Source organism: Arachis duranensis, chromosome 3 (assembly GCF_000817695.3).
Source record: "Arachis duranensis cultivar V14167 chromosome 3, aradu.V14167.gnm2.J7QH, whole genome shotgun sequence".
Classification (NCBI taxonomy): Eukaryota; Viridiplantae; Streptophyta; class Magnoliopsida; order Fabales; family Fabaceae; genus Arachis; species Arachis duranensis.
This window is the reverse complement of record NC_029774.3, coordinates 133,653,881-133,669,175: the sequence shown is the minus strand read 5'-3', so window position 1 is coordinate 133,669,175 and position 15,295 is coordinate 133,653,881. Positions and strand designations below refer to the sequence as shown.

The following is a 15,295-nucleotide window of genomic DNA, read 5'->3' as shown; positions in this document are numbered from 1 at the left end:
AATATATGGCAAATCCAATCCTCTTTGTTTGTAGAATTTTGCAACACTCAATTGACAAAAATGGTCAAATTAGGCAAAATCTTGGAGAACTGAAACTCACAAAGCAACAGCAAAATGTTTCAAGTTAAATTTAGTTGCCAGTATGTTGGAATTTTGAGTGATGTCTTCATTACAAAATAATTCAATTGGAAATTCTGCTTCTACCCTCTTCTATTAATTTATTTTTCTGATTTCAATAGTTAGTAAACAGCATGTGGTGATCATTTTCAGAAAAGCTACTGGACCACAAGGCAATTGATGGAACTTTTGGCCATTTGCTTCAGAGAGAACAGGCAGTAGTTGAAGATACTTCTTGATTTCCATTTCTTTAATTATCCCACATGGAGTTCACTTTCACCCCACACTTCCACCCTTCACTCTCTTAGCAGATAATGACAATTGACTCTTGGAGGCATCTTTGGTGGAATGAATGCATCTATAGTTATTTAAATGAAAAGAAAAAGAAAAAAAAAGTTCCATGGCAGATAATAAGGGGAGGATTATAGTAGTACCATGTACCATCATGCATGTGCACTAACTGCTCTAACTGAATTTAATAAACATAAATTTGAATTTCAACCAGACACTGAAAAAGATACAAGATATCACGGGAACCAAATCCACCAATAGATTACTCAAGATTGAGTCTCAATGGGGTGTAGGCCAATTTTTCTGAATTTCAAACTGATAACTTGCATCCAAGTAGCATTTTTTATCATCATCTACAAACTGCACCAAGAAAATTTAGTTAATTCTTCCCATTCATCAAACAAAATGTAAATCCATGTTGTAACTGTGATTGAAGTTTCTTACTTTGGTTCTTGCTGAATAGATTCCCCTGGCAAAGAATCCTGAAGGGGTAGTTTCTTCTTCTAATTCATATGTATATGGTTCCTGCTGTGGGCTATAAGTTCCCAACATTTTTTTTATATTGTCCACTGTTTCATGAAAATTAATATGTAACCAAGACAATTTAAATATGGTAGGTTAAATTAATGTTGCACTACACAGAAGAAAGGAGGTGTATGCCTCACCTCTAACACCAGTTTTCCAAACAACATTAGTGTATTTGAGGCCGGAAACAAGGTTGTTGGAGACAATGAAGGTGAATTTGAGGCTGAATTTGGTCCCTTCCTTAAGGGTGAAGACACTCTTCTTAGAATCATTAGTAAATGGAATTGGCAAGATTTGATCAGGCCTTCCTGGGCATATGATTGTGAGGCTCACTATCTTCACTTCTGGATCCTTATTCTCTGATTTTCAACAGAAAGAAAAGGGCGCTTTTTAGAATTTCATGACTTGCAAAAAAGCCAAACATGAGGTTACAAATAGAACTTAAATGTATGTTTAAGTGCAAATGTACTGTCCCTGTCAGGTTGATGATGCATTATCTCCAATGAAATAATAATTTGTAGAATTGTTTGATGAAAGAGACTGAAAAAGAAAATGTAAGTACCTCCAACAGCAGACATATCAATACTTCCAAGAAGTTGCTCTTTCCATTTTCTCAGACTCTCATCATCCTTTGAGAAGCACAAAGATTTTCATCAAAGAATAGTTTTAAAAAGTCAAAGCTGAGGAGTGAAGGAATTGAAGCATTTTGGTTTTGGAAAGTCTTACTTTGTCTTTGTCAATATGCTCCTTGAGAGAGAATTGAGGACCAGGATGAGGATCCATTTCCTTGTCAGTTTCTAGCTTGGGATCTTCCTCTTCCTCTGCCTCATCAGTTTCTTCTTCTTCATCACTGTAAGGAAGCTGGCCTGGTTCCCCACCATTACCAACCTTGTTTGTGATCTCTTCATCTAAATTAGCTCCAAAGAGAACATTCTTGGTTGTGGAGGCAGCTCCTACAGCAGTAGACATTGTCAACTCCAGAAGAGAATGTGTGTTGTTGTAAGTCCTGACAACTTATCCTGAATTTACTGTTAGAGTTAGGAGGTTATGACTTTAGTGGTGTATATGTATACGTATGTACTCAGAGTTGGATTTAATATAACAGAATCACTCAGTAAATGTGGGCCATCAAATGAAATGGTAATGAAAAACGGTTGGAATAAAGTTGGTGGAGAGCCACTAATGGTGGAGAAGGTCATATCATATATACCAAAAAAATTGAGACCTACCATGTTCTTATGCATAATTATTGAATTATTGATTACATATGGTGTAATATATGACAATTTTAGATTTTGAGCTTTGGGGTCACCTGTCCATAAATCATAAAAGAAATCAAAATAAAATGTTTGGTATTTGAAATAATTTATCCAATTTTTTTAAGACCCTGATGATGCTTTATTTTTTATTCAGAAAAACACAACCATTTCGTTTTGTATTGGATATGAAGAATTTTGGAGTTACTGACAGTGTAAGTGTGAATGTTAGTTAGTTACACGTGTATCCCACATAACAGTGACTTGCACATTCATTCGAGTCCAAAGCATAACTATCTCTAGAATCTTAGTTTCTTAGGATCCTGTTTTGTTTTGAATTTTGGAAACTTTTCATGATCAGTTATTCACTCTGAACTGTAAATTAAACATGGTCTGGCCTGTCCTGCTGCGGAGCTCCTTCACTTCCATAACTAAACACTTGCCACAAAACACATCATCATCATCATCCATCACTTTCATGAGTGGCTTCTTGTTCTTTCCGCCTGAAACAGCGGACACAGTAGTGTTACCAAAGCAGCTGTTTCGCGATCCTCCTACCTTGGTGGGTGAGGATTCCGCGGCATTTTCCTGTGTATATTCTCTTTGAAACCATGGATATAAATACACCTACAAATTCAGAATTTTTTATTTTTAATATGGGAGTGGTAGTGGCATTTTCTTAAAATATGGATTGTTAGGATGTTATACTGAAATTTGGAATCGTTTAACTAGAAAAGTAGAAATCGGACCGTCTGATTTATTAGAAGTACAGAAATCGGACTGTCCGTCTGATTTGTGTTAAAAAATATTAAAAAATTTGAGATACAGAAATCGGACCCTCCGATTTATGTACTTCCATAATTTTAAAAAACACAAAAATTTACAATGTTAAAATATATCACCACTTCTAACTCCATAACAAAAAAAATTAGCTAAAATTCACACCCTACATAGAATTATACCTAAATTATTTAATGACTCATGCGTATACACTATTTATTTTCTCCGATGAACACGTTCATCTTTCTGGTCGTGAACATGGGATTCCGTTAGTGTTACTGCATATGTGGGGAATTTTGGTCCAAGCTGGTACAATGACTCTGAGTGATATGTCTCTTTTGTTGTTGATTCAAATAAATAACAAAGGTGATTAATAAATATTATAAAAATCATTTTAAATACATATGATAAATAATTTTTTTAAAAATATATTTTTTAAAATTATGAAAATTTAATTACCTAAAAATTATGGGTTATAAATATTTTAAGATTTTATGTAAGGTAATTATTTGTATAATCTCTAAAGTTATTTTTACTAATGAAAAATGCTATGGGGCCAGCAATTTTTGTGATTGGTAGTCATTAAATAGCCTTCAATAATGATTTAATGGTGTGAGATTGATGTGAAATTTCATCCAATGACTCACCTTTCTCTGCTGGTTACATGCTGGCCAAAATTTAATAAAATTGCTGGTCCCTAAACTTTTTCTTTACTAATTTATGTTTCGAAATTTAAAACCTTTTATATTTATATTATCAATTATTTTGATAAGTATAAATAAATTGTATTTTTTATTGGATAAAATTAAAATATAAATATTTAAATAAAATAAAATAACATTGAATATTATTTTAGTTTGAATCAATTCAAAAGTAAACATTGTAAAGATCGAATGCAAGTTATAATTTTATCTAACATTATTATAGTTACTTGTGTATTCTATAATATTATTAAAGTGCATGCAAAAAGAAATTGGATTATTAGACATAAATTTGATTGTAATAGTCTAAAATTAGGAATTAGGAATTAACAATAGTATGGTTCTTAATTTATGGCAAACAATATCCTTTTAAATTTTTTTTTGGTTTTCGGTGAATTTGGCATTTCAAGAATAATGAGATCTTTCATCTCATGAGCTTTGGTCTACAAATAAGGTGACTAACCTAGTATGATTTTTATTCTCGAAATATTCTAGCCTTTGGTCATAATATTCTGCAAGGAGAGTTGTTCGCTATTTGGAGAGGATATTTTTTAGCCTGCAATTTGGGACATAAAAATATTATTTGTGAGATAGATTGTGTGGAAGTCTTTACTCTTGTCAATAATTCCTAGAATTATTCTGGTTTTGTTGATCCTTTAGTGATGAAAATCCGGGATATCATGTTTTGGAAATGGCGAATTAATCTTCGGTTGATCTTGAAAGATACAAATACAGTGGCAGATATCATGACAAAGATGGTGATGATGACTCTTTTTCACCATGTAGAGCTTCCGTTGCCTTGAAAGGAGTTTGAGAGTAACATTCAACGGAACTACCCTTCTTCTTAAGCAGTTCTTTGTTTTTGTGTTTTCCTTTTTTGTTTGTTCGTTTGATATTTTTCCGTCACAAAAAAAGAATATTTCATGTGTCTCTAAAAAAAATAAAAATATTTTAATCTGCAATTTAGAATCCAACACATATGATACTTTACATAAGAAAACTTTGTTAATTATTATAAGAACCGTTATAAAATATGAATTGAATAATGAAAAAGACATTTAGCATTATAAAGATGAGATTTTAAATATAAGGATTATTTTGCTAATTATTATAAAAATCGTTACAAGAATTAATATTGAGATTGAAAGCAAAAAATATATTTAATCAAATTACATCTATACTAATATGCTGACGTAACAACATTTTAAAGAATCTATGTGTCATTATTTGAATATAGAATAACTTTGGTATCAACTTTTATATAGAAAAAATAGATAGACAGATGTGAGATAAAATATTTAATTTTAAATTTAAATTATAAAAAGATTAAATTTTAAATCCTTTATTTCTTTTATATCTAGAAATTGTATATAGTTTTGAAATCTTAACGGATAACTAAGAAAATAGGTTCACTTCAAAAAATATTCAGTCCATTATCTCTAAGTTGTGGTAGCACTTCTGGCAGCAAATCTTCATTATTGAAGAGCATGAAGATGGAGCAAGACATCCATGATGGAAAACTTTTCGAATACGCAAAAAAATACACGAATCACGAAAACTGGCGAGGGAGAGATCCCCGAAAATGGGAGAGGGCCTCAACCCCCAAGCAGGCAGACCACCATCAAGGGAGGAAGCCGAGGTGGACTCCACCATCGTGGTCAATGTGGTGGTTGGCAGGTCAAGCGAGAAGTCAAAGGCCTCCCAGAAGAGAGAGCTTAAGATCATTGCGACAACAGCCTCAGAACACCGCACGCCACCAACCTTTCCCGATTTCATATTTTGATCACATAATTATTGGATCCAGGATGTTACTGATGACCCGCCCATGGTTACAATGGTTAGGATAGGATCCGGGCTCGTAAAGAGGATACTGGTAAACACGGGCACTGATTCGAATATCTTGTTTAGGAACGCCTTCGATGCCCTCGGACTCCGTGACTGTGATATCCACACACACCAGAACAGGGTGGTGGGCCTGGGAGACTTCTTCATCAAACCGGACAGAGCAGTCAAGCTCCCTATCAGCATAGGAAATAGGGTCAAGAGGCAAATCGTCATGGCCAACTTTGTTGTCTTCAAAGACTCAACCGCATACAATGTCATTCTAGGTAGAAAGACGCTCAAAGACTTCTACGTGGTGGTATTCACAAGATACCTAACCATGAAATTTTGGGCAGACGACAACGTAATTGGAACCATCTACGGCGGTTTGGAAGCGACAGTAGCCTGTGATCACACCAGCCTGAGCATTCGAAAAAAATCTCGTGACGGAATAGGAATATTCATGGCAGATCTAGATGCAAGGATAGAAAAATGTCCCAGGCCAAAACCGGAATAAAGCCTGCAGTATGAACTGAAAGCTCCCCTGGCATCTCCCTTGAGAGAAAACGGGGATCTCTTCGCGTGGATCCCGCGGACATGCTAGGCCTGGACCCTGGTTTCATGTCCCACCAACTTGCCGTGAAGGTGAAGGCAAAGCCAATGGTGCATAAGCGACGAAAGATGTTGCCAAACAGAGTGGCTAAAGTAAAAAAGGCAAACAACCACCCTCCTATAAGCCAGTTTTATTCGAGAACTCACATACTCAACTTGGTTGTCGATCGTGGTGATGGTCCAAAAGCCCAATGTGCGTTGACTACTCGGACCTGAACAAGACTTCTCCCAACATCAACAACCTTGTCGACTTGTCATCTGGGTACAAGTATCTGAGCTTCATGGACGCATATTTCAGATACAACCAGATACCGATACATCTACCTGACGAGGAGAAAATAACATTCATCACCCTGAACGACAATTAGTGTTATACGGCGATGCCCTTCGGCCTGAAGAACGCCAGGGCCACGTACCAACGACTGATGACCAAAATCTTCTAAAGTCAAATTAGCAAGACGATAGAAGTGTATGTTGACAATATGCTCGTCAAGACCGCCGAGTAAGAATCTTTGCTAGATGATATTTGCCAAATTTTTGGATCCCTCCGCAAACACAAGATGCACCTGAACTCGGCAAAATGTGCCTTCACAATGGAAGCTGGTAAGTTTCTCGGCTTTATACTAACCTAGCTAGGGGTCGAAGCCAATCCGGAGAAATGCGACGCGATCATCTGGATGGTCAGTCCCGGGTCTGTCAAAGACGTCCAAAGACTGTCAGAGAGACTTGCAGCCCTTTCACATTTTTGCGTGGCCTCGGCACAAAGGGCCCTTCCTTTTTTCAACTTGATGAAAAAAGGGATCACTTTCCAATGGAAGGAGGAGTGCGAGACCACTTTTCAACACTTTAAGAAACTCTTGTCGGAACCACCAGTGTTGGCAAAATCGCAAATCGAAGAGCTACTATATCTATACCTAGCGATCCCAGACAAAACAATGGCCATGATGCTCATTCGGGAAGCAGGGAGTTGGCAATTTCTAGCATATTTCATCAGCAAGGTATTCCAGAATACAAAAAAATCGATACTCATGGTAGGAAAATTAGCTTTTACCTTACTCATCTCATCTCGACAGATCAAGCAATACTTCCAAAGCCATCCAATCATAGTACGAACCAACCAACCTATCAGAAAGGTGCTGCAAAAACCCAAATTGGCAGGTAAGATAGGTGCTATCACAGTTCGACGTCGCCTACCAACCAAGGGATGCTATCAAAGCCCAAGCAGACTTCTTGGCCAAAATGGCCAATCTTGATGCTAAGCCCCTAACCCAACAGTAGAAGCACCACGTGGATAGAGCCTCTAATAATGCTTCAGGCGGTGTGGGAGTGATTCTGGAAATCCCGGATGGACTCTTGTACAAGTAATCCCTTAATGCGAGTTTCCAGTGTCGAACAATCAAGCCAAATACGAGGCTATCTTAGCTGGGCTCTCGATAGCCAAGTAGCTTGGAGTCAAAAGTTTACTTGTTAAAAGTGATTCCTAAGTGGTCACATCGCAGATCAATGACATCTAGTAATTTTAAATTAATTGCAAATCCTTTTTAGTAGTTTTTCCTTGTAAAAATAACATCTTTTTACACTATTATATTTAAACAAGGAATTATATAAACCTTTGAAAAAAAAAACGAATTACATAAATTTAAAAAAAATTAAATATATCGATATACTGATATTTTAGTAAAATTTAACTATTAATTTTAATTATATATATTATATATATTTTTATAATTATGATCAATAATTAAAAATTACTAAAACATCAATGTACCCGGATAATTGAAGGTTTTCTTAAATTTTTATGTAAAGTACTCAAACATAAAATTGAGTTTTGCGGAATCATTCATATAAAATGATTGTTTAAATAAGACAGTATAAAAAATTTTAATTCAATATTATGGTATTTGCAGGAAAAAAAAAAAACACTCCCTTAATGAACGAGGACAATAAAATAAAACAAAAATAAAGTCGGTGAGTGAGACTTTTCATTTTGGGTTGTCGGCTAGTCTCTTTTTCTTTTTGGGGGGCTTGTTTATATTTTGCATCTTATTATTGGGCCTCACCGCCACAGTTCTTTTTTATCTTAAAAAGCCTTTTTTGAAGGTTGAATCTCTCTCACTGTACGAAAGCCCAATTCTCACAACCAAAACAATGGAAGATGGTTTCCCGCCAATTTGCTCTCGAAGCCAAATTATTTGGCGCGCGATTCAGAAACCGAGATTCTGCATTGTGAGAAGAAATTCACAGATTGTACTGCTCTGTCTTCGCCGCCGCACAAGAAACGATGCAGGTTGTTCGATCTCATCAGAGTCACAGGAGCTTCTCCTCCTCCAGTGGCTCCGTTTCAGCTTCTCCGACCCTTCCCCTTTATCGCTCCGCTCCAGAGCTCGAAGTCAGGCTAGAAGATTTCGAATCTTTTGCCATCGATCGTCTACGAGGTCAATCTTTCCACTTTTTATCTTCTTCCATTTCGAAAGATCTGTGCACGTTCGATTAATGTTTCAAAACGCCTACACTTCTGTTACCTAGGGTTTGGATAATCTGACGTACCTAAGAAACCATAGGCAAAAAGAAAAAGAAAAGAGAGCGAGATCTGGTTGTGTAGGTTTCCGTTAATTTGAGTGTTGTGTTCAACTGAAGATCTGAAATCTTGTATTGTTTATTTTATTTTCTTTTTAAAGTATTGGATTAGCATCAAATTTGTGTGTAGTTGTACTGAGTTTCTGTTGCTGCGTCATTGTCATGCTTTTGAAGTGTTTCAATTTGCTTTTGTTGCTGGTTGTAGTTCTCAAGGGGATATCTGATGGCTTGTCAAGGGGAAAGAAACCGGACGAAATGGAAAAATTGGTAAAAACAGTGGATAAATCGTCGTTAATCGGTTACTATTTTATTTGATTATGTCATTTGGTATTTGGACCATTCTTATTTGAAAGTAAAACTCCTTTGTGCAGGTAAATGAGCTGTGGAAAACAAATATGAGACATCAAGATTCGTCTCAGGTTCCGAACAAGGATATTATATCTCATTTTGTTCTCCGTCTTGTGTATTGCAGAACGTAAGAGTTCTCTATCTCTCTTTTCTGCATTTTTTTACTGCTGTTTCATGCATGCCATTTAAATGCATTCCACTTTTTCTTTGATGCTAACCATAATAATAATGAATCATACTATAAATAACATTTGACCAATACTGATTGGAAATTGCCAGAATTGAATAAATTGGTAAAATGAGGCACAAACCATTAACACTCTTGAATTTGGTCTATGGAGAATGAAGTTGACTACTCATCCAAAACTCATATTATTGATCCTGAATGATGATTTACTCAGATCAAAGTAGTGGGTTTAAAATTAGAAATAAAAAACTTATACTTACATAAAATCCTAACTGCCTTTTTTTTTGTTCAAAAAAATTTCCGTGTAAACTAAATTACTAAATTGTTGCCTGTATGTCTAGGGAGGAATTGAGGAAATGGTTTCTTTCTATGGAATCTGCACTCTTTCGCCACCGATTTCGTAATCAAACTGCTGAAGCTCAGGTAGTATCTACCTACACGTCATGGTTTTGTATTTCAAGTATGGTATTTACTTATCATTTACACTGCTTATGAGTGCACAGCGGGCCATCATGGAAGAATTTGACCTTCCTTGCAAGGCTGTAAGCAATGCAGAATTTGAGGTAACGTTCTTGTTGCTCTTGTATTCAAAATTCTTATCCAAATTGAATTAAGTAGCCACAGGTGCCGCTTATTGCCTAATAATTAGAATCTTTCAATTTTCAGAGCTTGAAAGAGAAATTGGGACAAGTTGCACGTTCTATTGGTCATAACCTGTCTTTATCCACTAGTAAGAGCACATTGCTTTCGTTTCTTGACCGTGTAATTTATGTAGCTCTTTTCAGCAGAATTATGTGCATGCTCAATACTGTATGGTGAATTAACCTTGCTAAGAATATGTGAATCCACTACCAATGTGGCAATTGCATGAATTAATATCTGAAAAAGACATCTTGGCCATTCTTAAAAGTGGTTTATTTGTACTACCGCTCTGTTCTAAAGAAATAAAATCGTCAATTTTCAGAAGTTGTCGTTTGTTTTTCTAGTTGAATTTTACAAGTTATTTCGTGTTTTTTGTTGGTTTATTTAAAACTAATTGCCCATGCTTTTTCTTTTGTTCCCTTACGTTTTTGGCAGCGGATGCAATCTACTATAAGGTATGCATTTTTCTTTCTTTTTTATTTTTTTCCTGCTTAATTACTTATATATCTTACGATTAAACGCATTGGTAACGTAACTGCAATTTTAAGTATTTCTTATCTTTCTCTATATGCAAGATAAGTTCAATATTGGATTCTAATGATGGCTTTTTACTTGGGAAAGTTCTGAATCCTCCCCCGCCCCCTCCGGCTTTCCCCAACTACCAAACACTTAGTTTAGAGAGTAATTGGTGTGCTTATGTTTTTGCGGATGATACAGAGGAGAGAGATGGGTTAGTGAACTCAGGACGAAGAAAATGATTGGTGATGGTCTTGAGAAAGAAGAACTTGATTATCTTAATATCTCTTTGGAAAAGTAGTTCTTATGCTCCATGCTGCCCTCACAGTTGTCATTTCGTCATCTTTAACTAACATTCTTTCATTAATCTATGGGTTACTTCATTTGTATATTTTTTTCCGTATAGGTACCATTTGAAGAAGTTCCAGAGCTTGTAACTGGACGGAAAGTATTTATAAATCAGGGATATGCATACGTTGCAATGAATCAGGTTAATGTAACTACTGTATGTTCACTCTTGTTTTCAATCGTTGATTTTCTATTTCAATTCTGCATTTCTGCTTTCCTTTACCAGGTTGTTTCACTTGTAGCCACAATTTTTCGTAGTCTTCTGTCAAAGGCACTCATCCTAACAAACAGGTTTCCTTGGTCATGTTGATCGTAATAAATGTTGATTATTATTTTATTTTTTCTTTAAATGATTTAAGATTTAAACAATTGCCTTTAATTATTGCAGAAAATGGGCAACTTCAATTAGAGAACAAGAACAACATAGGTTGACTCCTGTAAGTGTAGTTATGCGATTCGAGTACGAATAAGTTGTTTGTTTTTCATAGAAGTTGACTCTGTTTCTTTATAGATTGTGGAGGCCCTGTGTTCGAGCTATTTGGGTCCTGATTTTTCTCAGGTAATGGATGCAACATGTCCAATCATTTATATCTATTATTAGGTATGAATGTGATGTTGGATTGATAATCATCTCTTTGATTGAGAACCTTTTTTGCAGCCTAAAGAATATGGTGAGATATCATTAAAGGACATTGATCAGGTTGCCAAGAGTTCATTTCCTTTGTGCATGCGTCACCTATTTGAAAAGGTTAGAGATTTGTAACAAATTATGGCCACATTTCTATAATGTATATTTCAACTTCCACTTACTGAGTCACGATGTTTTTTATTTGTTCTTACATCTGATCTGATTTATACCACTTATTTGCAGCTGAGAGAGGATCATCATTTAAAGCATGCAGGGAGGATGCAACTAGGCTTATTTCTGAAGGTTATGTTTGGTTGCATTTTGAGCACAAGAAAATACTGTTTTGTCTGTGCAGTCATAAGTGAGATGTTAAACAAGGCTGCTATTATGCACATGGGTGGACAGCCACTGTGTAGCTAATCTGGTTATAGTTTGACATATGTTTTCACATAATGTTTAAAAGTAATTTATTTGTTCCTCATTTTTCCATTGCTCTGGTTGGAGACTTTCTGGAAGAATGCTGACGGTTGAAGTTACTTTGTTTCATGTTGCAGAACAAAATCAGAGCACTCTGTTAATAAAAAGTTCATCGTTGCTTTTAAAATTTTTTATAAATTCGGTTTGAGTAGTTCTTGTCATGGTTGTCCACACTTTGATTGGATTCATTTTTGTATAATGGTTTATGGTAATATTTTTGCTGGGTCCAAACTTCACTGTTTGTTTGCCCCCTTTTTTTTTTTGCATTGTCAGTCAAAGTAATGCATTTTGACGTTCCTTCATTGTTGAACCAAATGATTTATTGGGATATGCTTGATTGATGGATCAAAGAAAGTTTCCTTAATCCCTTTGCTTATCACTTACTCTGTGTGATCTTATATTGTCTTATCTTATCTTACTGTCCTTTTTTCTGTAATATAAGCAGGGTGTTGGCCTGAACGTAGATGATTCACTTGCATTTTGGAGAGAGGAGTTCTCTAAAAAGGTAAGTATGCTGCTTGTATATTATCTCTTACGTTCCAATTACATGAATGAAAATTTAGAATGAAAATTAGAACAGTTTCGAGTTTGATATTAAGACCTTTTGCATCATTCCCTATCTGTCTTTCTATTCTGTTTACTTCACATCTCTCTAGACATACAGATTTGTAGTCTCCAACTAGTTTTTTTTAATATGTTGCTTTCTTTTCTCAAATAGTTTTTAATTATTAATCAAACATCTCGCTGTAGGTTGGTCTGGAGAAGTTTGAGAAAGAATATGCATACAACATACGCCATAATTATGGGAAAGAAGGGAAGAAAACTGTAAGTTTTGAACTTCATGACCGATATTTGGGATGTTTCATTTATTTCCATTTGTAATTTGAAACTTACTCTAAAAGTTAGTTCTTGTGTATTTTATTTGGAAAAACACTATTCATACACCAAACAATCTTGATACTCATGTCCAAATACCGTTGTTATTAATTAATTATGTATTTAAATTATTTTTTAATTAACAAAACAAAGAATACTTGTTTAGTTGTTAAGAACATGTTGGTATCAAAATACTGTTTAGTATAAAGGGGGTAGACATTGCAGGATTGATTTGTGTTTTATGTGCATAAGTTTGATCAATTTCAGTGAGTAATATTTTGATGGATTTTCCAGGATTATACTCCATATTCTTGTCAAAAGATTATTTTATCAACTCCTGGTGTTGGAGATCATCATGGTTGCCCTTATCGACATTTTGGGTGAGTGTTATGATCTGATGAACGATCAAGTAGATAGTTTAACTTTCTAACTAATTTGCTCCATCTAATTATTGATTGCTATTGCCTTATTGGGAATGTTTAATATTAAGTCACGTTCTTTGGTGTTTTTCCCCCCTTTCTTTTGTTATGAATGATTTGATATTTAATTGATATCATTTGAATTAGCGAGGAGAATCTAAGAGCTGCTCTCAGTAGAATGGGGGTTAATAGTCGGGCAATGGAAGATGTGATGGGCAAAGTGAGAAATAGAGATTATCAGGTTGGTCTCAACATAACCTACTGAAATAGGGATTTGGTTTGATATCTGAGACTATATGGATACTGTATGTGCAGTTGGCCTGCACCTTGACATTTGAAGCTCTTCATGCGGCGCCATGTGATGCAGGGATTAACCATCCAAATCAATACTTCAGTGACAGTCAAAGGCTATTAAAGGCAAAGGTAGCAGTATAAACTTCAATACTATTACCACAAATAACTTGCACACATGTTATTCGTTTCTTGATAATCTTGATTATCAATAGAATCGGCACTTCAATCCCAAAATACGTCTATAAAAGTGGGAGATCTAATTGGGTCTGACACCACTAGACCACTATCTCTAGACTCTAGTATGATATTACTTACTATTCATTACTTTTAATATACAGAAGGACTCTTCAACATAAGAATTTTGTTTATCGCAATGGACAGAGTACTGTGGCCCCTCCCAGGTTCGTTTCTGTGCGCTGAGTCCTTGTTTTCCCATGTTTTATTTATTTATTAGCCTTTTTATGTTTTTCTATGTGTGTGTAATGTGTTGTAAGCTGAACAAGTAGGCTATTATTCATAACTGGAATAATACACGTTTGCATTCATTAACATACAGCTTGAATTTGTAAACAACGGCGTACAAATTCATAAAACTTTTGAAAAACTTTTGATAGAAAAATAAAATATTTTGTTTTTAATGCATAAGGAACCTTATCGTTAGTGGAAATACATTACTTTTGAGTCAAATACGGAGGTGTGAATCAAATACCGCCGTCCATATAATTATTTCGGATTCTCAATTTTAACGACCACAATTCTATACATTTTGAATCCTGTATAATTTGTTAATACTTGCTTACACAAATATGAAATATCTACCAACTGCATCCTAAAGCAACCGAGTATTATAGGACCCCACACATCTGGTTGATGTCAAGTGAAAAAGTTATCAAGTGGCATCTTCCTTTGTTAAGTAGGACGTTATATTTTATCCCTCGAAAAATGATAGGCCGTAGAATTTCAACCGTCGGAAATTATTGTATTGAAAATATTCTAAATTTTACACCTAAATTTAGGAACGTTGTTGATGCTTCGACGTCATCGATGCACAGACTGGATGCTGGAAAATCTTTTGCGTAACATCCGAGGCAACAGTTAGATATATGTTATGCTTGACGTCCAGGTCGGATACTGGCCCGAGGGAATGTTTATTAAGCAGAGTCAAAATAGTTTCCCGTTTGCACTAATTTAGTTTTTGATTTTTAAAAAGATACAATGAATTAAATTAGTATTTTTTTCTGTCAATTAGATGCTGACTAGAATTTGTATCTCATGTCATCATTTAATTAATGAAATTACTAATTTAATTCAGAAGTGTATTTTTTAGAAATTAATTTGGAAAGTCAAATCTTATAAAACTAAATTGATGCACACGTGATCAATATATTGTTAAATAATACCATTATTAGATAGTAGTGTGATAGTGTGATGCTGTGATATTTTAAGTGAAACAATTAATGATATGGGGAAACATGAATTCAGGTTTTGTGAATGAATATTAGTATTATTTATTTAGTCTCATCCTTTTTTATATCCTCCCTTATATCTAAGATGTTTAGAGATTGGCCAAGTACCAAAAATTACGGGTTTTTCATTTTTTCGCCATACGTTAGATTTTTATTCCCCATGTATATATATACACTTTTTGTATTGTTACAGGCTTTTTCTTCTAATTAGTCTAATCTGAACGAAGACTATTCCTATTATTAGAGTTTTTTTTTATATTCTAATCCAATTAGAATTGACTATATCTTAAACCAACTAGTGCTCATTCACCCTTAACAGTACAAGTGCAAGTTCATTAGTATGATTATTTGTAGACCTTATTATGTGAAGCCTTGCGAAACTAAGCATGCATAACTTAGGGGCCCAAGTTACGA

The 15,295-nt window shown here is 34.9% G+C and overlaps 2 protein-coding genes across 2 annotated transcripts; one reads left to right on the top strand and one right to left on the bottom strand.

Moving 5' to 3' along the window:
* Nucleotides 1-14: 14 nt before the first annotated feature.
* On the bottom strand, nt 15-1,937 carry LOC107482327 (rho GDP-dissociation inhibitor 1). Its single transcript, XM_016102777.3, has 5 exons — nt 1,660-1,937; nt 1,496-1,562; nt 1,074-1,292; nt 853-977; nt 15-768 (listed from the first exon to the last, which is right to left on the bottom strand). Exons 1-5 carry the CDS (start codon nt 1,900-1,902, stop codon nt 688-690), a joined length of 735 nt encoding a protein of 244 aa, XP_015958263.1. The 5' UTR covers nt 1,903-1,937; the 3' UTR covers nt 15-687.
* Nucleotides 1,938-8,306: 6,369 nt separating this feature from the next.
* Nucleotides 8,307-14,891, top strand: LOC107482328 (probable DNA primase large subunit). Its single transcript, XM_016102778.3, has 20 exons — nt 8,307-8,538; nt 8,886-8,947; nt 9,052-9,155; nt 9,557-9,638; nt 9,719-9,778; nt 9,882-9,945; nt 10,293-10,312; nt 10,780-10,863; nt 10,948-11,012; nt 11,110-11,158; nt 11,233-11,280; nt 11,380-11,469; nt 11,593-11,652; nt 12,272-12,331; nt 12,577-12,651; nt 12,997-13,082; nt 13,269-13,362; nt 13,437-13,544; nt 13,754-13,816; nt 14,432-14,891. Exons 1-19 carry the CDS (start codon nt 8,385-8,387, stop codon nt 13,769-13,771), a joined length of 1,383 nt encoding a protein of 460 aa, XP_015958264.1. The 5' UTR covers nt 8,307-8,384; the 3' UTR covers nt 13,772-13,816; nt 14,432-14,891.
* The last annotated feature ends 404 nt before the right edge of the window (nt 14,892-15,295 follow it).